Genomic DNA, 23,932 nt, shown 5'->3' on the forward strand with positions numbered 1-23,932 from the left:
AGGGATTTTATATTTTTCCCTGACCAACGTCGAAATTCCCTGACTTTTCCCTGACTTGAGACCGGATTCCCTGACTTTTCCGATTTCCAGTCCTGTTTTTTTCCCCTGACTTCCCTGATTTCCCTGACCTGTAGCATCCCTGCTATGACGAAAGATAGTTTAAGGTTTGGGCTTTCATGTAGAAATAAAATTGTGTTGAAAAAAATTGTTTTACTTGTTGCTTTTTAAACAGCACTTACTTTCTGAACATGCCTCATATAACGATGGAAAATGTCCGAAATGCTACCATCTTTTCTAGTTATTCTTTGTCAACAACACATTTTAAACATATTTTTAACATTTTAATTTTATAATTTCGTATAAAAAGTAAATTACATATTTTTCAAAAACAACTTGTTTTATTTGCTTCCTGACATCTGACATAGTTTTTTTATTTTTATAAAAACTAAACTCAAACAGGTAAAATATCTGGTAAATATTGAAATTAATGTTAGAAATCAGAATTGGAAGACAAAGTTGTACAGGCAAAAATATGACTGTAACAGAATATAATGATAGTCTTATTAATTACTCCAGATAATAAATTATGGTCAATCAAGAATCAAATTAAAAACTCCTGGGAAAATTTAATATTTAAATATTCATCCTGTGGCAGAGCTATAATAGAACTTAGGCTATTTGGATGCTGCAAAAGAAAGTAAGAGTTATGACTAAGACAGTTCCAAGGGATCACTGCATACCACCTTTTGTACAGTTACAAATTAATTTATTCTTAGTAAATGCATCTTTAAACATTAAGATAGTTTTAAATTTAATTATGATTGCCATAAACTTATGCCAGGGAAAAAGTGATGCTGTTATAGAATATTACCACTTAAGTAAGACATCAAATAGCCACGTCGGTGTAAGTTTTATTCTTGGCTCTTAAGAAACCTGTTTTATGACATGGATGAATTTAAAAAATATTTTTATTTAATATTAATTTTTTCTCAAATTCAGTTATTGCTCTTAGTTCAAATAAGCAGCAATTAAGATAGTGTGACATAGCTGGGTTCTGTAATTTCTGACATTGTAAATGATTTGTACGAATTCAAATGAAAGATAAAGATTATTATTATTAGTAATAGTAAAATATTATATAATTTAAAATACATTTAGCCATTAAACCATTCACAGGGTTTAGCTATTCCACTATGATACAACAATAAAATATAAAATACACAGTCAATGGTTAAGTCAGATTAGTGCAAATGATGCTTCCCTTCAACATCAGAAACTTGCAATTAGTGAGAGAAGGATACGGATTGCAGAACATCTTCTTTAGATCCACCTTCTCCTTGCAATAAGGACAGGTCTGCTTCTTTCCTACGATGCACCAGCCTCTGATACAGAACTCGTGGAATCTGAGAATTGTGTCAAGGTCAACCAGATCAGTTTATTATTATAATCCAAAACCTAGTAGAATAGTAAAGGACAATACTGTTGTAAAACATTTTAAAAACTATTAGTACAATATAAGGCAACTTCAAACATTAAAAAAGATTAAGAAAAAACAACCAATCGGAAACATTGCAGACTGGCTGAAAATGAAGTACAACTTACATCATTACAGTGTCGGATGCTGTCCGGCATACAAATAAAAACATTGCGATGTTGGATTATGCTCGACACACGAGTTAAGGGAAACATTGTATTAGTGGAAAACCTGCTAAAACTTCCTCACTAGACATCATATCCTGATAAAATAACAAAACTTATTAGTGTAAGATAGTCAAGTCTTTGTTTAGAAGATATTTTATAATTAGGTAAAGGAGAAAGATTTATTCTTGTGAAAAGCGTTATTGTTCTTTCAAAGAGTAAAAATAGAATATGACACAAAAAACTGTTAATTTACTTTAAATATATATACAGTTACTAAATGATAGTGTTTGTAAACAACAAAGTATTTTCAAATAACATTGTAAATATATTAAAATTATTGGAAATTTCCCAGTTTAGATTATTTAAATGGACGCCTATTTCAAAATGTTTTTTCTCAATTACTTTAAACTCTATAAGGAATTTCAACATTTTGAGCTTTTATATATCGGCATTTATATATTGATGGCGGCAGTTTAAAAAATTATGAAATACATATTTTATTTATATGTCTATAAAAGCAAAGAAATGTTCCCCATTTAATTTTCGCTGTTACATTTATAATTTCAAAGGTCACAATTTGTTTCTCAATTCTTTTGTTTCTGTTGTGATTTCTTGTACTTTTATCGTCCAAATTTAATGTATAAAGCCTCTTTTAATTTATTTTTAAAGAAATGAGGTTACCTATGTATTACCCTGCCTTCATCCTAATTTATACAACGGTCTTCGAATGTGCAATTTTTTAATCATCTATTACCCCCTTTCTCGTGTTTTCTTTATCTTTTATCCTAATGTTTAATTAATAGTTACAAAAACTTTTTTAATTCTTTGTGTACCAAAATCTACAGATAATAAATCACAATAACAAAATATGTTTTATACAAACAAGAATACAAGCGAGTATGTTTTAATTCTATTTATTGTGGGTAACAATTATTTATTTTGTTCTCTTAAATATTAAGTATACATATGACAAGATAACAATGTTAAAGTTACCGATGCGTTTCTTGTACCTAGCACCAACTGTGGTGACAAGTGATTACACATGTGTTTAGTTGACACATGTTTGTTTGTTTTTATTGTGCGGTAAGTTAAGATTAACAGATTTGTCACTTGCCAAGTCACAAGCCAAACTTATAAATTTAATATTTTATCAAAACAGATTTATTTTGATTGTCTTTGAATATAACATCTATCATAAAGATTTTTAGAAATAAATATACTACTATTTTACAAGCTGTAAACACGAATTGCCTAAAAATCTAAACATTAACAAGCAATTTTATGAGCATTTCAATTTACTTTTCTTGAAATGCTTTACTCCCAAAATAGCTCTTCCTTTGGCTTCAGTTAAAAAAACAAATAGTTTTCCTTGTATCAAGGAAAGTGTTTTATTAAAAATTTAAGTACCAAACTCCATTCCTCAGTTATCAAGCAAAAAAGGCAACAGAAAGTGCGTTTTTCAACCAATAATTTGAGAAAGTTACTTTAATTAAATATTTTATGGGTAAGAAAAAAAACCTAACGAAGATGTAGAAAATGTTCCAACAGGAACATACCCACACATGGAAGGTAGGTAATTTGTCTATGGATCGGATTATAAAAATGTTGAATACCCCTACACTTGTATTAGAATGATTTATAATTTATTAATTTGACTATTAAACAAGGATGCTCAAGACATACACGTGATCGCAGCTCAGCTTGTATGTGTTCTCCAGGACTCCCTCCTGGTTCTCCTGGACCAGCAACCGGTTCCCACAGACAGCACAGACCCCGGCCTCCAGATGTCTTGTAGGTATCCCATTGGCTGTGTAATACTGCAACATACAATACACTTTTTAATTTGCCTACTTAATTTTATAAAAGGATTCCAGAATTTTTCAAAACGTTTAAAATATGTTTTCTAGTTGAAAACATTAAATAATAACTAGAATCGGAAATCCCTTCCGCATTTCAGGTTTGATACTCAAAAACTGGCGGACAATGTTAATGTGATTAACATCTGAGACAAGTAAATTAAATATGTAAGGTATTAATTTCAGTCCTCGATTTGTGACTAAACCACCAGAATCTAAATTTGATTTATTAATAGTATTAAAATTCATATTAACATAAAATACAAGTTTGAATATATACTTCATTGATTAAAGAGATAAAAGAAGCTAAGATTAAGTGTTTTTCAGGACAGCTTAAGATTATGAGGGCAACAGTACACATTAAAAGTCATATTCATATTTATTAAATACTTCAAAATTAGTTTCTCGTCTTTTCATTTTGATTATATATACCTTGATGGTAGCATTTTAATACAAATGGGTAAGGGCGAACAGAAAAACTAAAAGAAGAAACAGTTACACTAACATACAGTGGCGTAACTAAATTGGGGGGGGGGGGGGTGAGAGGGGTAAAACACACTCAAAATCTCTAATAAATATAGGTATAACAGATATCCAACCCGTTTGAAATACAGCAATTAAATGTTTTACTTTGCATTAGGCTTATATAATTTATTTAAATTTAGATTTATTCCATAATCCTCCGCGAATATTGTCTGATACGAGAGAATAAAATTAACGAATTAAATTCAGTTCATGAGGTTACTGTATATTGCGGTACTGTACAATTAAAACAAAAGACAGATATGGTTGAGGATATTAATGGTTTACATGGTACGATGCTACTCAATGACATGGTATTTCTCCACTCACACACGCTGTGCGGCACGGCTGACGTTGTATTTTCTAGGGATGTTAAATTAAATTTCCTCAGCCAATAGGGAGCAATCACCTGATTTTACGTCGGTCCACAGTGCAACTCAACCCAGCTTGATTATTTAGATAGAGAATACAAGTACAAACCAAATTATTCTAAACATTGAATTTGAATCTTATGCTAATAAAACACAGTTGCAAATATTATACACCGGGTGTGTTGTGCTCTTCAATCAGGTTCATCCCCCCAAAGTCAAGTCCTAGTTACACCACTGCTAATATCACTATCACACTAGTCAATCAATATACTTGTGGACACATAGCGTTCATTAATGAAATGTGTAACATCAGTTTTGTCAAACAACATAAACTGTATTCATAAAAAATTAAGCATCAATATGGAAAATAAAAGACTAATTTACCCCGATATGAGAAGCCATTTTATCGCTGGATATTTCCGCTACATCTTGTGCCAGGACACCGTAGTAGAGGCCGTAGAAGAGGAACAAGAGTGCCACATCCATCCAGGACTGGGGCTTGGCGTCGAACACCACGTTGAGTCCGAAGAAGGTGGCGACCATGATGATGTAGCCGATGATACCCAGTCCGTAGCTCAGCTTGTATATCAGGTAGAACCACTTGTACACAAGCCTGCGATTGTACAAAATCGAAATAATGACAATTACTCTTTCTTTCTAAAAGCAACGATTTTATGAATTATTGTGAATAACATTGAAATAAGAATCATCAGTAACCTGTTATAACACTCCGCTGTCATATGGTATGCTTTGTACAAATCTATTGTAGGTAAATTTGAAAGCACTTATTTAACCCTTTCCGGGCCAGGCGGCAATATATTGCCGCCATAGATCGTGTCTGAAAATTGCCAGGCGGCAAAATATTGCTGTCGGTGATATATATGAAAAGCGCCAGGCAGCAATATATTGTCTCCTTGATATTCGTTGTTTTCTTAAATAAATACCACGTCAAATGATTAAAGTTTTATGTTTTTTTATTCCCTAGTATATTTGTAGATAATTAATATGAATATCATTTTTATTTTGGAGGTTCTATGCACTTTTATTTCGTAATTGTCATGTAACATTATAAGCTGACTCGATCTTTCGTTGTTAATTCTTTATGATTTAGTGTAATCATATTATTGTATGATGAATTCTTCTTTATTATTTTATTTTGTGGTTGTAAATATTAGTAGTTTTAGTTGTTACATGCTTAGCTATTATGTGTAGTAGTTACAATGACTGACAATTTGCAATATCCCAGGAGTAAAATTGTAAATAGCACATTTGTAAATAGAAAAAGTGTAAATAAATTTCAAATAAAATTGTGTAAATATTTCTTGGTAAATAGTGTTTTTTAACTGTATTGAAACTGTTTATGGATCCTACAATCATCTGTTTACCGGTACATCCATAATGTGAATATTTATTTTAAGTTTCTTGCAATGTAAGAGTCTGTTGCTTTAACACTTATAAAATGTTGCGAAGTACAATTATGCGTATTTATACAAAATGTGTCATACAAAATTTATTTATTAGAGAAATAACACAAAATTCTGTATGATTGTTCCTTTCTAAATGTATAATATAATAAAGTAGCTTTCCACAGTAAAATTATGTTTCCTTTTTTTAGTTATTTGTAAAAAAAATTAAAAAAATTTTTTTGTATGTAATCTATTAAAACATTTTTTGAGAATTTTAAATGACTTAAAACTACATCTATATATTTTTTTTGTTGATAGTATATACGAGTAATTTGGTGCAACTTTTAGGTCATTCTCTAATTTTTATGAAAACATAAATTTTAATCTAAGAGACTGCAAAATCACCAATTTTAGCCTGGCACTTTTTACTAGTTACAAGGGGATATGAGATGTAAAAATTTTGCAACATTTCATATTTGCTCCTGGCTCTTAAAGGGTTAACTAAAAAAAAGAACTAGGTCAGTTTTAGTACACAAATGGATATTTAAAAAACATTTTTTTAGCATTCCCTGTATATCTTAAAAATGTTTACTTGAGGAAATATATGAATATATATATATATATATATATTTATTTATTTATTTATTTATTTAAATAACTTTAAATAAGCAGGTATTTTTGAGAGAAAGATACATTTAGTATAAACAGCAAATCTTTAAATGGGAAAAGAAATAAAAAAGTGTATCTATCTGTTACATATATTAACCCTTCGAGTGCCAAGTATTTATTGAGTGGGTGTCCTGCAAAGTGCCAGCCCTTTTGAAGACATATAGTAAGGTTTTAGTAACAAATTCACAGTCTGATTATTTAATAACCTATCAACATATTTTTTATCTGAAAACTCTGTCTAACTAACATAAAATAACAAAGTTACGATTAAATTAAATTAGGAACACTAAAAATGCCCTTACCTGAAAAACTTCACAATTTATTTAAATTTTATTTTTCAACCAAATTATAATTACAAAAAAATTTATATCCTTTTCTTTGTCCACACCACTGGAAAGGGTATTTAATTGTCTATAAATCTTGAAAAATGTATATCATTATCTTCAATAACGAGTGAATTATACAACTTTTAAGAAACTAATGTCACATTGTTTCCAGTAGCCACTTCAACCAAAAATGTTTATATGTGAGTTCTAGATTGATTTTCGTTAAAATCAACTGATCAGAAGTGTACTATGCAATTTATTTTGAAAAGAACAGTTCTTCAAAAACAATTTAATATGATGTTAGTTTAAAAATATTAAATTTTTTATTTTTATTGATTTTTTTCCTCAAACATCCCGTAAAATCGGACGATGCCACTTTTCAGACAACTTTTGATGTTCGGTAAAATCGGACGTTGACACTTTTCAGACAACTTTTGACGTCCGGTACAATCAGATGTTGGCACTTTTCAGACAACATTTGACATTCAGTAAAATCGGACGTTGACACTTTTCAGACAACTTTTGACGTTTGGTAAAATCAGACGTTGGCACTTTTCAAACAACATTTGACGTTCGGTAAAATCAGACATTGGCATTTAAACGGTTAAATACCCATCTTTTGTTAGTGTAAATCCCGGGCTTTAGCGTAAACCAAAAGTTTGCAAGCAATAAATCATTCCTGTGTGACAAGGGCGAGACAAAAACTATCTTAAATGTTACTATTTCTAAAAGTAGAACTTAAGGTCATCATCAGAATAACATTTCTCCTCTTATAACATTTCTCAGTTATCACAGAGATTTGTATAAGTTAATCTGCCTTTTGAGGCTTATCATATATGACACATCCATAGATAGGCTATCACTGTCTCACGGTTTACTGTGAATTCTGGTACTCCAAGAGAATGGATTATACGCAGATATTTTTTATCTAAGAATAGGTCCTCCACATGTTTTCTATTCCACAATTTTATTATACCCTAGACTCCTATACGATACCCGACAAAATTTGTAACATTTCAGTGGTTTTACATTAACATTTCATGTACTTAACCCTTTTAAGGCCAATGGGCAATTGAGTTGCACTAGTCTCAAAGGCCAGCTCCTGATATTGCTCAGGTACCTTGAAGGCCAGGCTATTTTTGTTCCTTTTTGCATAGTTTTAGTAAATAAGCTGTAACTTCCATATTGCTTGGTAAAAACTGATAATTCTTTTTTTAATTTATTTGTAAAATTATAGGCTTAGACAGGAAACTATAAGGTTGGTGATAAAAAATAAAATATATTTTTTACATACATGTTTGTATGTAACATTTGTAAGAGTAATTTACTTTTTTTGGTTTTAACACCTCATAAAAAATACAAAAGATTGTTTTGCACCCAACTAACACTTATTTTCTAAAACTACATATTATTTACAACAAACATGCCAATTTTCAAGTGCTTATCAATAATAAAAGTGAAGTAGGCACGAATTATTCAAAATCTGCAACTGCAGCTTATTTGTGAAAATTGTAGAAAAGCTAGTCTTGTCTGCAGTTTATACAAAAAATATCTTTTTTCTTCATACAACTCACAAGAATCCATACAAAATAAACACAAAACACTGTTAGTAATTAAAAAGTTTTAAAATTATTATTATTAGGCATATTTACATTGTTTGGTAAATAAAAAGTTTCTTTAGTAACAAAACTGAACACCGGTACCACTAGCAAGTAAATTGTTACTAAAGTGTTTTCACTTGTAGGTGATTTGCCTCTCGTTCTTTTGCTCATATTTACACTTAATAGTTCACTGCAAATACTCAGAAATACCTATAACATCGTACACAATTACTGAATTGCATCAACAAATTATAACCACAACAACTTTAACCTATATACACCTCAACGCCGTTGTAGTAAGACAGACGATTTCATCGAAATGCATAGATGTATAATAATAGAAATGATGCAAGAAACGGCAGTGTTTGCGTTTACTCATGAAGCCCATCTAACCCCAAACAAGAAAATATCATATTTGGTGGCATTTGGAAAGTTTACTGGCCAGAAAACCGGAAATAATGGACGGCTACCTATTGTAGCCGTCGGCCGCGAACGCCATTATGATCACGGCTACCTATTGTAGCCGCCGGCCTTCGACGCTATTTTGACGACGGCTACAATAGGTAGCCGTCGGCCTTATAAGGGTTAAAAGTAAAATACTTGTATATGAGCAATAAATGAAAATATTATAGTTTATCTATCTTTATTACAGTTTCCAGCCGTAACTAGTCCAAAGCACGATTCAACAACTATATGCTGGATACTATTAGAAAAACATTGTAAGATACAATTCATCAGAATAAAATTTAAGTAATTTTTCATCCACAACTTTTACATATTTCACACCAGTATAATTATGTAATATATTTTTGATAAAATTAACATTTTTATGCATAGAGTTATAGCCATTCATAATGAGGAAGAACTTCAGTTTAAATGTTTTTATGTAATTAATTTAGTTGTTTTATTTAATTGGTAAAATAATTGTTTGCCCTGGTGATAGAGACAAGTTGTCTGATAAAACTGCCCTATATAGCTGAAGATGTTCCGAATGCTGCCTATTATGCTGTTGATTTTTTTTTTGTCTGCTACCGTTTGTTTAGATGTGAAAAATATATAGATATAAGAAAATGTTAGGACACATAAATATTTCACACTATGTTGGCATGAGTCTCAAACATTAAGGAATAATTTTCCTTTTTAATTTTTAAACATGTTATTTTTTATTAATTAATTACTCTATGATAAACCCATAGACATATGGGTGTAAGGATTTATTAGCTGTGAGGCATATAAAATTAGCATGTTTATTTTTATTATCTGACTGATGGTGATTTAAAAGAACTACAAATGTTTGTGGACATCTGCAATGGCAATGCAGGACTTAATTATATTCTAATACATTTTATTTTATTAACTGTCTCCTTTTTACAATGGAAAATCTCAAAAACACACTACAAAAGAGAGCAGAGGTAAACATTTTGTCTCAACATTTTTGTTCTTTAGAACAGTTGTACAGTGATTAGTTCAGTTGGTACCTGGGAGTAGTTCCCTGGATGGGCTTCTCCAAGGCTTTCCGCACGATGAGGCCTGTGATACAAGAGAACACCAGCCACAGGAAGATGAACCTCCACCACTGGTTCTTGAGACACATTCCCAGGGGGATGATCCACATGCCAAACAATGTTGCAAACTGAAACACAAAATATAGATACTCATACATCTATACGTCTCCAACAGTACAGAAACGTCGTAAATCGACTAATAAACGGGTTAGGAAATAGACACATTCAATGGGAGATTAAAATTCTTCTTTGGCCAAGAGAGGAAGATAGAGTGGATTCTGGTACCAATATCTAGTTTTATTTTAATCCATTCTATCCCCACAAGCATACTAGGTGGAACATAGAGCTTCTCTCCAAGATAATGACCCCTATACTGTAGCGTTTTTAAAGCTACATTGGTTTATTTTTTAAAATTAAAACTTAAATAAAATTTTGGGAAAGAAATATTGGAATTTAGTTTTAGTTAGATTGTGAGAAGTTAGGATAAAAACGAATATGTAATCCTTTGGCAAGTTAGTTCTGGTAACTTTAAATTATTAGGAAGGTGGTTCACTGCCTTGAATTGATCAGAACTTGTCTTGTACTGCAGTTACGTTAGATCTGAGAAGGCTATTATTCTTAAGTTGGATACGGCTGGGCCAATGGGAGAACGCCGCGGATGTCCATCAGAAGGGGGGAAGGGGAACTATAAAACCGCCAGCTCATAATTTTCGCCCTTCTTTTGTTTATTATCGTGAATTAAGTTGATTACATTGTGCCGTGTTTCTAAATTTTTTCTGCGAGGGATTTTGAGGTAAGCACCAAATTTATTGTACATTATATTGAAATAGTCTTCCAGATATGATATTAAATTAATTTTGTTGTCTTTTTTATAGGAAAACTAAATTTATAGAAACTACAGAGCAATCTGCATAACTGATTCTTGATAAAAAAATAGAGCACAATAGAATCATACCAGTTACATTTGGTTCAAACTTGCAAGAAAAGTGAATTAAAATTGAACGTTGTTAATAACTTTAATTGAAATTTGGAAATTTAGTAATTTATTAATATTTAATTTGAACTGTTTTATTGTGAATTATTAATTGGAAATTAATTGAACTTTAATAATTGTTTGAGAGTTGTATCTGAATTACAAAAAATTGAAAGTTAAGGTACAAGTAATGGAAAGAGAAGTTTGATTTTTGAGTGAACTTAGAAGTGAACATTTTTATTTTAGTTATTTCCAAGCGGTATTTGATTTTAGTTTGAAAACTTTATTATTTTATTTCAGAAGAGAGCTCTGATTTTTAGTTTGATATATTTGACTGAAATTTATATTTCTTGCCAAAGGACCTTTTCAATGCTAATAACCGGTTTGTCAATTCTTTGTGGAAAAAAGAGTGATGAAAATTCTGAAACATTGAACTTTTTAATTTTCCAGTTTTAAATAAATCCATTATTTTTATTTAGAACTGTGATTTTTATTTAAGACAAACCAGATAATATTTAATAGTAAACCTAGTAATAAATTTTACTGAATATTCACTCGGAGCTTACTAATAAAAAAATATTTTATATCGTCTTGGATGTCTGAATATTAATATCTACAATCCAAGTCGTTATATTGACTGCACAACTCTGCTGCGCAGAAAGCTACATACATAGCTCTGCTGTATATGTGTTGAAAGCTACATATACATAATCCCATCTCTTGACAATAATGTGAGACAAAAACTACCAACCTTTGAGACAATCAGACTTTATATGACTGATCCATGATACAGGATATCAATGTTACTAGTTTACTAATTGAAGGTCAAATTGTAAAGATGCTGAAAATTTGTATTTTACTCAAGATTACTTATAAAGTGAGTAAAAACGTGTATTTATTAGTACCCTAGTGCTCTTTTACCTGTATATATCCAATTGTGAATTATTTTTGTGTGTTTCTTTTTATTTTTATATTTTACAAATTACTACCCATAAACATAGAGAAATGTTATTAAAAATGTATAGGTTCTTTTGACATTAGTTACTTTGTTTTGAAAAAAAAAAAAAAAAAAAAAACATTAAAAATGTTATTTGTTTTGAAAATAGCTGTAAAATATGGATTTTCAACGAAAGTGATTAAAGGTGTCTTGATGTACACGTTCACAGCTCATCGAGCCCATCTTTCAGGAGCAGAAGTATGTATCGATGTCTTCAACGGTAAGAAATCTAAGACAACTCGCACTTAACACTATGATTAATTGGGGGAAAAAGGAAGTTCATTGTGACTTAATGGCAACATTACTGATAATAAAACTTTACTGGGTGATATGAAATTTCTACTCGCTTTTACAAACTGTGTCCGTCTGAATCACTCTATTTTCTCAATCTACAAGATACAGACACTAACTTCAACATGTATGCAGTTTCAAATTTGAGACTTTTGGTTGGTAGCCAACCAATTATTACACATTTCAGTAACTCTGTTCCTTAGACAACAATGAGGTGCCTGATGCCAAAGTTCTACTATCACAAACTATTAAAATCTACTTGATCAATGCTGGCAATTAGCTTTAGGTTATGACACTTTTTACAATTTGATCTACTGATAGGAGTGTTTTCCTGGTTTTTTGTATGTTTCTCTGGTTAATACTAATACTTAGTGGAAATAGATCAAATGTTTCATAGGTGCGAGAAGAAACACAGTAATAATAAAAAATACCTACGGTACTTAAGAAATGTTTGTTACAGTTGAGAGGGTGGGTTTAAACAAGTTTCTTTTTCGTTTAATTTTTTAAGAGGGCTAATACTTCTCAGGAAAATACTGAGAGGAAATCCCTTACACTACCTGTTACCTCAGTTTCTATACTCAACTCATGGCCTGTACTATTGTGTATTTTACTAATAATACCTTTACAATTTTAACAAAGCTACATTTAAGTTTTACTGAAAGCCAAAAATAGTACAGACAACAACAAAAACAGAGTAAGCCCCTCACCTGATACGATCTGTGGTGCCTTTTCTTCCATTCTACTAAGGCTATCTGTGCAACGATCACTGTGAAGACTAGAATGAAGACCATCTCTGTGTGCATTGCCTCATGTCCTTTGTGTTTCTCATGTATCCTCATATGCTCTAACCTGCAGCAGAGATATTTGGTTCATAATTTAAATATTTAAGTACTATTTTAACACATTAACCACTTATCACAGTACTGTCTTGTGACAGCCGATGCAGTACCAAACACTGATCACGAGACGGTACCGTGATGCTGACATACGCTATTGAATATTTGTGTAAGCAATAGTATGGGTTCAAATAATGTTTATATATTAAAATTAAACTAAAGAACATGTACTATACATATAAATATTATTAACTCCAGAAAAAAATCTGAATCAAGGTATAATACTATACACTTGTGCTTTTTTTTGTGTTTGCTAGGATTTATATAAGGAGAGCACAAATGTCACATTTTACAAAAAATCTAAGTAAAACTGGAAAAAATTCAGATAAATTAATGAAATAAAATTTTCCACTTAAAGAATTAAATTTCCTATACAATTATACCAAACATCAAAGATTATAACTGTGTATTGTAAAAATAATTTCTTGCTTTCAAAACTTACAAAAAAAATAAAACTATACAAAAAATTATCGAAATTTAAAAAAATCTTATCTACTTTAGTGCATATAAATTACAGTACATTATAACATGTTTCATTAGCTAAAAATCAACAGCCCAGTCAACCAAATAGCAATACAATTTAATGTTTTGTGAGAGTTTTACTAAACCCTTGCATTTTTTGTATATTTAATAGGGTTTATACAAGGAGGTTGGGTGCAAGAATATTGAGTAGCTAATGGGTTAATTTAAATCTTGATTCAGAAGAATTATTTTTTCATTTTTCGACAAAGTTGTTTTGTTTTCTGTTTTGTTAAGTGCGTACCATGCACTTTATGGAAACCCGCTTGAGGTACAGAGTCATTGTATGGGGCAGAACTTCAGCAGCAAACCTGAAGCGAGTGCTGAAAATACAAAAATCGGCTGTGAGATCTCTAGCCAATCTCAAATCCAGGAACAGCTGTAGACCAGCATTCAAACAACTAAAAATGAAGACAGTCACAGTGATATATATATCCAAGAACTCATTCTACATGTGGACAAGTTTGGACTTCCTAAGGTAACATGACCACATTTGCTACAATACTCCGAATGCGTCTTTGATACCTGCAGTCAGATATCAAACTACCTACCCTTCATGACAAGAAACCCTTAACAAAGGGAGCACGACTTTACAATCAGCTCCTAGCTTCCTTCGAACAGCTAACTGGAAAGGCAATGAAGAGGAAACTCGATTTGTGGTTATTGGAACATCCTACCTACACTGATAAAGAATTCACCAAAGAGATCAGCCAGACTTTACACTAAAACTCGATCAACCATACATGACAATCATGTATTATTACCATGTATCGTATGTGTATTCTGACGTATAACTGTTCTCAATGTTCATGTTAGTAAAACGATTCTGATTCTGTTTAGTTAAGTACTTGTAGTATCTTAAACCTAAATTTTAAATTCCTTCTTTAAAGAAATTTGCTGCCTATTCTAGACAACTAAGTGTTTACGGCTATTCTCACTTCATCATCGTTGAAATGCTTCCTGCCAAGATGGTGCTTCTAGTGACGAAAAAGGTTTTGTCAGGGTTATATAGTGGATGATCTGAAAGAGTCAATAATTTTTTGGGTCTGAACAGGAATTTGAGGCAAGTTAAACCAGATGATCATGCCACAGTATTTTGGGATAGGCATAATGGTTTGCGGAATTCATGCCACAAGGGACAACAACAATCAGTGTAGAAGCCTACTGCATGACTCTAACAAAGCTCCGCTGATCAATAAAAAACAAGGTGACGAAGGGAATATTGATCCTCTACAATAACGCCAGACTTCACTGTGCTGTCCAGACCCTGGAAATTAAGGGTTGAGATGGTTTGGATGATCCACCGTACATACAGTCCTAATAAGCCCCCTATCCCCTTATCCGTCACTTGAAGAAAGTGGGAAGCACTTCAATGATTCTTGGCTGTATTCGAAATTTAGTTTTAAGATACATACATAAAGTGCTTAAATAAACAAGGCAGCTATGAAGAAAAAAAGGAATTAATAAATGACCTGAAAATAAATGTACTAAAAATATTTGGGTTTTGTATTTAAAAAAAGGCTCTTACTGTAAAAACACCCCTCGTATTATCATAACAATTCTAATTGAATAATTGCTAAAAGTGTTGAGAATTCTGAGCACAAAATTGAAATAATTTGAATGGTTATGGGTTAATTATGTTTAAAAATATTTTTCTAATAAAACCTTAAACTGGTTTTTACAAAAACGTGCACCCAATTTTTAAAAATTTTCAATCTAATAACATTAATAAACTTGTATTACAAGAAATAAGAAAGTATGTTATTTTTGTACTTATTTATTTTAATGTTTTTTTTATACAATATGGTTATCATTATCACAATTTGTAACCAAATAATGTTTGAATTTTTGTTCCAAGACATGCAGTGGCCACTACATCTTTTAATCAATTTTGACAAGATATAGTTTCCTAATTTTCTATTTCATTATACAATTCCATTGCCATAAACCCTGAATTTCGTAAAAAAATAATCATAAATTTACAAATAAAAATGAATGATATTTTTAATTCCACCATTTAATTTAGTGGACATTTTATACTAGTAAAGTAATGGAAATTTCCCACCAAAATCAACCAAATTTCTATTTTCAACCAGGTCTGTTAGGTAACTGCCAATTAAATAACAATTAAAAAAACAGCTCAAAGTCCAAAATCTATCTGGTCCCTAGAGAATTCATTCCTGATTTGAATAGGATTTTGATGCACTAGGTAATGTTTCTTGATTATACAAGAACAGTGAATAACTAAAAGGAAACTGATATAAAAAAAATCCTTTTTCCAATAGATTGCTTTTAACCAATTAATTAACAACATTCCATATTTTTAAGATTATTTTGTTTTTAATTGTAATAACTATATTGTTAGTTCGTATTTTAGACTTTAAAGACTTAGGCTTTAGGTTATAAAAAGTGTTCTAACTTATCATTAAACTGAATATTTTGACTTCAAATCTACTAATCATTTTGTCTATTTCAAATATCTTTAAATGTAATTAAATCTACAATGGTATAGAAAATACGAATGCATGGATGCTAAAAATAAACATTTTTGGATAATTTTTAGAAAGTTTTTATCCTGCCTAAAATAAAGCATACTTTTTATTGTTCTCTACTTTATTCAGAGAAAAATGTTTAAAAATTATTTGAGTAATCTTATTTTAAGAGATTCAATATCCCCATTACAATTTTGGATAAACTGTACACCATTTTGCAAATCTAAAAAATTCAGTCCTAAAATGGTTTTTAATTTTTTTTTTATATTCATACCATATTGTAATTTTACAAGATTCAAGTAACCACAACTTACTTGTCTGTATTAAATTTAAGAAACAAATTTTTTTACATATTATAAAATAAGCATATAAATAAGGCCTCTTAATACTCATGTTTACTGTTTATCCTTACCTTCTAATTTCTTCAGGTGTCAGTCCTATTTCTTCAGTCTGAAAATCAAAACGGAATAAAATAAACAACATTACAAAACCAACAGATACCTAGGCAACTTACTTATTTATACAATACAAGTGTAGGGACAAAGCTCTTGATTTAAACTTTTGATAATTATTTGGTATTCAGCCTAACATTATCTGTACTTAACCCTTTCACCTAAAAACTATGTGAAACGCAGGGGTGGACACGTTATTGTCTGCTGAGTTACTTGCCAAGTGTACAGGCAGACAATTTAATGTTCAATGATTCCACGTTATGAAATAACGCATATTGGCCCAAGAAATATATATTTATTTGAGTTTATAGTAATTTGTAGTTTTTTGGTGATTTAATGATCAAGATAAATCATCTATTTAAAAGTCTTTGACTGATTTAATGGTGTACTGAGCAAGCCTAGGGCAGGATGTTTCCTTTGCTGATCAAATTACCTGGTAATAAGCGGTACTTTGGGATTATACCGACCACACCCAGACATGAATCGTTATTTGACATTTTGCTTCTACTGATTACTAGATTAGTGTAGAACAATATTTCGTCAATATAAAACAGGAATTGTCTTATCGCAAACCCCTCCCCATCCTCGGACAGAGATCAAAGTCGAGCGGTCGAGTAGATAACGTGATTGCAGAGTCACGTCGCTTAGTTGTACTTCTGTGTTTTACCTCTACATTTCTCCAAACACAAAAATTCAACAAAAACAAACATTACCAAACTAAAACTAAACTCTTTATTGAAAAAAACACTCAAAACTTGGTTTTATTCTTGATCACACTCTGCCACCCAAAATGCGAGTACCTCCGGCCATCACCACGGGCCTCGGCAGCACCTTTGGTACTGCGGTGCGCTGATATCAACGAAAGAAAAACATCCCTCGAGATAGTACCTATCAGTAGAATATCAAATTCTAGAGGGGCTGATCAGAAATATAAATTGAATTGTAATGGAAAGGCAGTTATGTACCGTGCAAAAAATTTAAATAATCATGTGAAGCCGCGCGGCCTGCCGTAATCGGAATTCTCGAGAAAGACAAGATAACAGCGACAACAATACCGATCACAATACCTGGAAATGCTTGTAAGTTTGTAATTTTGTAATTAAAGAGTTGTTTTTTCGTTCTATCATGTTTGTTTCTATAAATTTATATTTTTGTGTTCTTCATACTGGTGTGGTCGGTATAATCCCAAAGTACCGGTAAAGCTTGTTGGGTTTGTCCAAATAAGGGGACCAAATGTAACGATTCTTAGCAGCCTACACTCGTAATTCGATTGTTTTGATCGAACAAACATATGTTTCGAATCTATCTATATTGCAATTAATTAAATTTAATGTATGTTTTGAACTTATTAATTAATAACATTTAATGAAAACAATAAACAACAATCAGGACCTCTTTCTGAGAATTCGAACAACGTGAAAATAGCATTTAATTTGAAGAAATTGTGTGGGATATCATTACAAAGTGACAATATTTGTTTTTAGTGGCTGCAAGATGTGGGTTTGGCTCCTTAGAAACCCATCTTGTGATATCTGCAATAGTGAAATGAAGACTCGTGTTAGAGGTGCAAACATGGTAGTGTTTAGATGTCATAAAAGAGGCGAAAATGATCATACTGTCACTAAAAACGCATTTTCCAACACGTTCTTTGAAGGTTCTAAGTTTGTCATGAGAAATATAGTTACACTCATGTACTATTTCGCTATGAACCAGACAAACTATGACTTTTTGATGTCAGAATGCAGTGACGAAAAGTATAATGTGTCGAGCAAAACTATTTGTGACTGGCTTTCTTTCTGTAGAGAAGTTTGTTTTATTTGGCTAGATGATAAGTTTGATAGGGAGGAAAAGTTGGGTGGCCCTGGGGTTGTAGAAGTGGTGAATGCAAAATAGGCAAAAAAATTACAACCGTGGGAGATTAGTTGGAAGGAATTTAGGTGTTAGGATTGGTAGAAACTATACCTGAACTGAATAAAAGAGGGCATGTACAGAATAGAGATCTGTCCTGACAACAAGAGAGACACGGAAACTCTGATACCTTTGATATTAAAATATGTGAAATCAGAAACCATAATAGTCAGATGTGGAAGTCTTACTTTCATTTAACTGATCATGGGTTTGTACATCTTACTGTAAACCATTCTGAAAACTTCATTGATCCATTGACCGGTGCAAATACCCAAACTATTGAAAGTTCTTAGCGAGCAATAAAAAGAAGTTTAAGAAGTGGAATGCCGGCAGACAGTCTAGTGGACCATTTCTGTGAATTTTTGTACCACAGGGAAGTACGTCTGTCTGGGGAGAATCCTTTCATTCCATTTTATAAAAGCGGTTGCTCACTGCTATCCGGGAAAATAAATACTGTATTGTAAAGTTTATCTAATGTTTTGTTGTTTTATGTTATTGTTCAATTTAAAAGTCGTATTTTTTTTGTTAATTATCTAATATGTTTTATGTTGTTGTTAAATTTAAAAGTCGTATTATTTTTTTGGTTAGTGGATCATAATTCTTGTTGCTTATCTGAGCAAAAGTAAATACTGTATTGTCAAGATTATGTAATATGTTTAAAACAGTTTTATGTTAATGTTACATTTAGTTTATTAAAAGTCGTACTATTCTTGTGACTAATGAATTATAATTCTTGTTGCTTACAGTTAACAATGATATCAAATTAGTTATATAATATCAAAGTTTAAAATATATCGAAAGTTCAATCATAACAATCGAATGACGAGTGTAGACCGCTTATGAAAGTTTACCCAAAACATGTTACGAATAGATGTTAAATCTATGAAAAATAAATTTAAAATCTGTTAAAAATAAAATTCTGTCTAGAATAAAAATTTGGTTTAGTTTCAATACAGCTTCAAATCAATTAACCATATAAATTCTACAAAATTAATTGTAACAGACTCTTTATCTTTAACTCTCTTCTTTTAAGTAACACTGAAATGTAAATAATCTTTTTATTCATTTCTTTAATCATTTTACTATACAAAACATGTAAAAATCTATTTGATACATGAACTATAAACTCTACTAGGCCTAGTTCTACTATAATTGTTAATCCATATTTACTTATCTCTTATTTTCTCTAAATTTAAAATTCTATTCATTTCCTTAAAATTCATTCAACTTTTTATATTCTTTACATCTTAGTTCTCCAATTCCGTTTCCCTCTTGTAAATCCATTTAAACATAACCAAGTATTAGTATAGGCTAGTCAGTATAATGTACAAATACTATATTAGCCTACCTACTTAAACACAAATAATATGTTGAAATAACTGAAATATGATATAAAATTTTGGCTATCAAAAGATTGAGTACTTTAAAAACAAAAAGTAACAATTATCGTATTGGCCACCAAGTTATAGCTACGTTACTCGCGATTTAAAAATTAGTTTATAAGTTTGAGGTTATAATTGTAATCGGTAAAACTTAACGTCACTTAAATATAGAAAATTTGTGTATAAGTCTGCAAAATAAATATTTTTTGAACAAATATAATAAACTAGTGCTCATTACTTTGTTTACTTGAAATATATTGGCGTCTGCTGGAGGATCCATGGTGTTTAAATTTTCCAATTAAAAAAACTTAACAAGATCCACATTCAGTAACAACTCTTTTATCTCTATCTTCTATCCTCAATTTTGTACAAGTAGCACTCATGTACTGTGGTAAGTTAGAGGCTAACTTTTTGATTTGCTAAAAGCAGGCTTTGAGTAACTCATACAGCCTCAAGAAACTCTGAACCCAGTCTCGATCTCGCTCAGTCGAATAGTCGATGAACCAGTTCGAAGAAACATTTAGGATACATCGAGCATCATAATCGAGTTGGAGCTAACCAATATATTATACATACATAAGTTAAACGGAAAGTTCCTAAAATAAGCATTAGACGGTATAGGTGAGTTGAAAGCCACAGAGCTATAAAAAGTGTTTTATCACTTATCATTCAACCGAATATTTGAACTTAAAACCTTTTAAGTCTCCATGCATCTCGACAGGAGGCGGTCCCTACCCCCAACCTAACCCATCAAAAATACCCTATTACTCGATCCGGAAGCAGCGCAAAGGTCCTTATAGGACTGGATGCAATTTTATAAGCTTCTTGTCCTATGCGAGAGAAAAATATTTGGAGCAGCTAAGAATTGTACGTACCATTAAGTGACATCATTTTTAAGATCTTCATAGAAGGTTATACCCAGGGAAAGTAGATATTTCTTTGTAGCCCATATGTTTTAATGTTACCAATGAAGGAGAGAAAAATAGGCATACAAAATTCATCTTGTACACAAGCTGAACAAAAATTACATTGATCGAAGGATACAATATTGCGATCAAATGATAAGTAAAATAGACAGATAACCGTACATTTAACTTTATAACTCCATAACAATTTGTAACATTTTTTGTGTGGATCTATAAGAATTATTTTTAATGGTATATTTGCAGTGCGTAGTTTACACATCACAATAATGGGCGGAAAACGGTCAAGGTCATGGGCGCCCTGTACTGCTGCCATTGCGTCTCTCTATATACTGCCTGCCTATCTCAGAAAGCAGTGGCGAGACGTCAGTCGTTTAGAGTTGTATTTATATCACGAACCTGTGCCGAGCACATTACCTGTGAAATTGACCAACCACTACTATCTTGAATTAATACGAAAGTGTCAGCGGTTACACAGGCTGACAGCCGACGGTCATGGTCGATAACGTGACTTGAGTCTAATCAATATCACCCGAAGTTGGCCAAACATGACGCCTAGTCTCTTCTTCACGCCCACCTAAACGCTATGACCACCACGAACGGAAAAAACACCGTTGCATATATGATTGTTTTGCGTAACTCAGGAAAATGTTACTTTTTCCAAAAAGTTCGGTGTGCCGAACTGTAGGATATCGGATTTACTGGAATTATACTGTAATTCTTTATCATTTATGTTCACTATAGATATTCTTATAAGAAACTCTATGTTCAATATAAATTATAAACCATTAATACTAACAGATAATCATATTGTTTTTACTCCGTTTGCATCGATACACTAAAATATAAGTTTCCATAGTGAAAAATGTATGGATAAAAGACAAATTTCGATTTATAATGCAGTTTTAAACTGTAGCCCCATGTTAAAAGCAGAGCCTCAGATGTGCAGCCTATAGCTCACTAGTACGCCTCCCTCAATTAATTACAAGGCAAGTCGTTTACTATGAAGAGATTAGGGCCTAAAATGGAGCCTTGGGACACATTGTGTCGGAAATTGTAAAGGTTTACAAATTTTTCCATTTAAATATATTTATCAGTCAATCAAAACACCACACACTAGTGCCTTGAACATGCCATAAGACCTGTAAAGGACCTTTTTGTGGAGTTTCTGGACTTCAAGACAGTCACATTAGAAGCCGAATTGCACCGGCAGTACATTGTCTAAGCTGGAAACCATACTGCTGGTATTAATCATGTATATTTTGAGTGTATCAGTGTGTCTACTGCATCCATCTCTATATGAACTAACCAATCACTTACCATCCCATAATTGATAATTTCTCTTGAACCTAAAATTTCTTCATAAGTGTGTATGATACATGCCATACATAAATTGTAGCCATGTACCATAAACTCTTTATACAGTCATCCTTCACATACATACTCTAAAAATGCTTACTTGTATATCCAACCACTTTCATATGGATCTGATTTTAAGATGGCTTTTTGTTGTCCCCGCGCTTAGTCCTGAAAGGACCTTTGCGCCTCCCTTACTTAAATTTGTGTCCTCAAAGTCCGGGGCTTTTACAGAAACCTATCAGATTTGAGGGCTCCTGTTCTCTAATATCCTTGGGGCTGAGGAGATATGCTCCCAGGAATCTTTTCCGAATTTTTGAGATGGCAGGACAATCTAACCTGTCAAGAATTAATCTGCGAAACAGCAATGATTAAGCTAACATTGAACAAGAAACCATTATACATTACTGGAATTTATAGACCTCCTTCTGGTAACCTTCATCAAGCACTGAGTCTAATATCAGAAATGTTGGAAAAAACAAAAACAGAAAATCACCCCATTCTGTTATTAGGTGACATCAATGTTGACTGCTTAAAGACTGACAACGAAAACAAACAACTTAATAATGTTTTGGCCAGTCACAACATTTATAGATTGAATCTACCTCCTACTAGGATTACATCGAATACAAGGTCTTCAATTGACTGTGTTTGTACAAATCTACCACTTGAAGACGTAGAAAGTAAGGTATTTCACAGCGGCCTATCTGACCATACTGCACAACTTTGTACGTCACAAATAAGGACTTATCAGGAAAACACCTATTACAGTGGAATGAGCCGAAACTATTCCCAGAATAACCTTAGTATGTTAAATGCTTTACTGCTACAAGAAAATTGGGATGAAGTGCACAATGCTTACACTGCAGAAGAAGCATATACTAAATTTATGTCAATAGTTACCATGGCTCTCAATCAAGCATGTCCATTAAAGAAAATTAGAAGGAAAAAGAAGGTGACAAATAAACATTTTGTAGACCATCAGGTAAACTTGCTAAAAGAAAACTTCCTTCAGAAACTTCTAGTATATGAGAAAACAAATAATGAAGAAGATAAACGCAATCTAGCAAAGGCTAAGAAAGAATATGACTTGAGGCTGAGAAAATTAAGACAAGAGGCAACAGCCAGTTTCATAAATAGAGCAGAAAATAAATCTAAAGCCTTGTGGAAGATAATAAACGATGAAAGACAGACAAAAAATGTAATACAACAAACACTCAAGCTTGAAATTGATGGACATGTAGAAGATAACCCCTATAAAATTGCAAAGCATATGAATCACTTCTTTACCAGCATCGCTGAGAGAACGCTGAAAAACAATCCTAAACCATCCATAGACCCACACACAACCTCGGGCACCGGCCATGACTTACATAACTACCAACACGCAAGCCAAATAGAAATACAAAATATTATAAAAAATCTCAAACAAAAAACTTCTGCAGCCACCGACAATATCTCCACAAAAATACTTAAACATTGTAAGGAATCACTAACAATCCCCCTCACAAGTATTATTAACAAATCATTGAGTCAAGGTCAATTTCCATCAGCCCTAAAACTTGCAAAAGTTTACCCAAAACATAAAAAGGGGAGTAAAACCGAAGTTGGCAATTACAGGCCAATATCAATATTGCCAACTTTCTCTAAAATCTTAGAAAAAGTTGTCCTGAGAAGGCTTTTGGACCACTGTGAGAAGTTTAATTTATTAACTGAGAGACAACATGGTTTCATCAAGGGAAAATCAACCATGACCGCCCTGACCGATTTTGCTGACTACATAATTGACAACCTTGAGGAAGGAAAACATGTTACTAGTTTCTTCCTAGACCTGAGTAAAGCATTT

At 31.9% G+C, this 23,932-nt stretch overlaps 1 protein-coding gene across 2 annotated transcripts in view; it reads right to left on the minus strand.

The window, feature by feature from the left end:
- Positions 1 to 20,196, minus strand: part of LOC124357896 (RING finger protein 121-like) — a 31,517-nt gene extending 11,321 nt beyond the window's left edge. The window contains exons 1-7 of one of the 2 annotated variants that reach the window (XM_046810009.1): positions 20,055 to 20,196; positions 16,478 to 16,515; positions 12,866 to 13,007; positions 9,871 to 10,025; positions 4,775 to 5,003; positions 3,325 to 3,458; positions 1,302 to 1,403 (exon numbers count right to left, since the gene is read on the minus strand). In XM_046810009.1, coding sequence (XP_046665965.1) covers positions 1,302 to 1,403; positions 3,325 to 3,458; positions 4,775 to 5,003; positions 9,871 to 10,025; positions 12,866 to 13,007; positions 16,478 to 16,515; positions 20,055 to 20,087 — 833 coding nt within the window. In that variant the 5' untranslated portion in view covers positions 20,088 to 20,196. Of the gene's footprint in view, positions 1 to 1,301; positions 1,404 to 3,324; positions 3,459 to 4,774; positions 5,004 to 9,870; positions 10,026 to 12,865; positions 13,008 to 16,477; positions 16,516 to 20,045 lie in introns of both variants that reach the window. The other variant, XM_046810008.1, reaches the window with a different exon arrangement.
- Between the last annotated feature and the right edge of the window lie 3,736 nt (positions 20,197 to 23,932).

Source organism: Homalodisca vitripennis, chromosome 3, assembly GCF_021130785.1.
Source record: "Homalodisca vitripennis isolate AUS2020 chromosome 3, UT_GWSS_2.1, whole genome shotgun sequence".
In the NCBI taxonomy this organism is placed as follows: Eukaryota; Metazoa; Arthropoda; class Insecta; order Hemiptera; family Cicadellidae; genus Homalodisca; species Homalodisca vitripennis.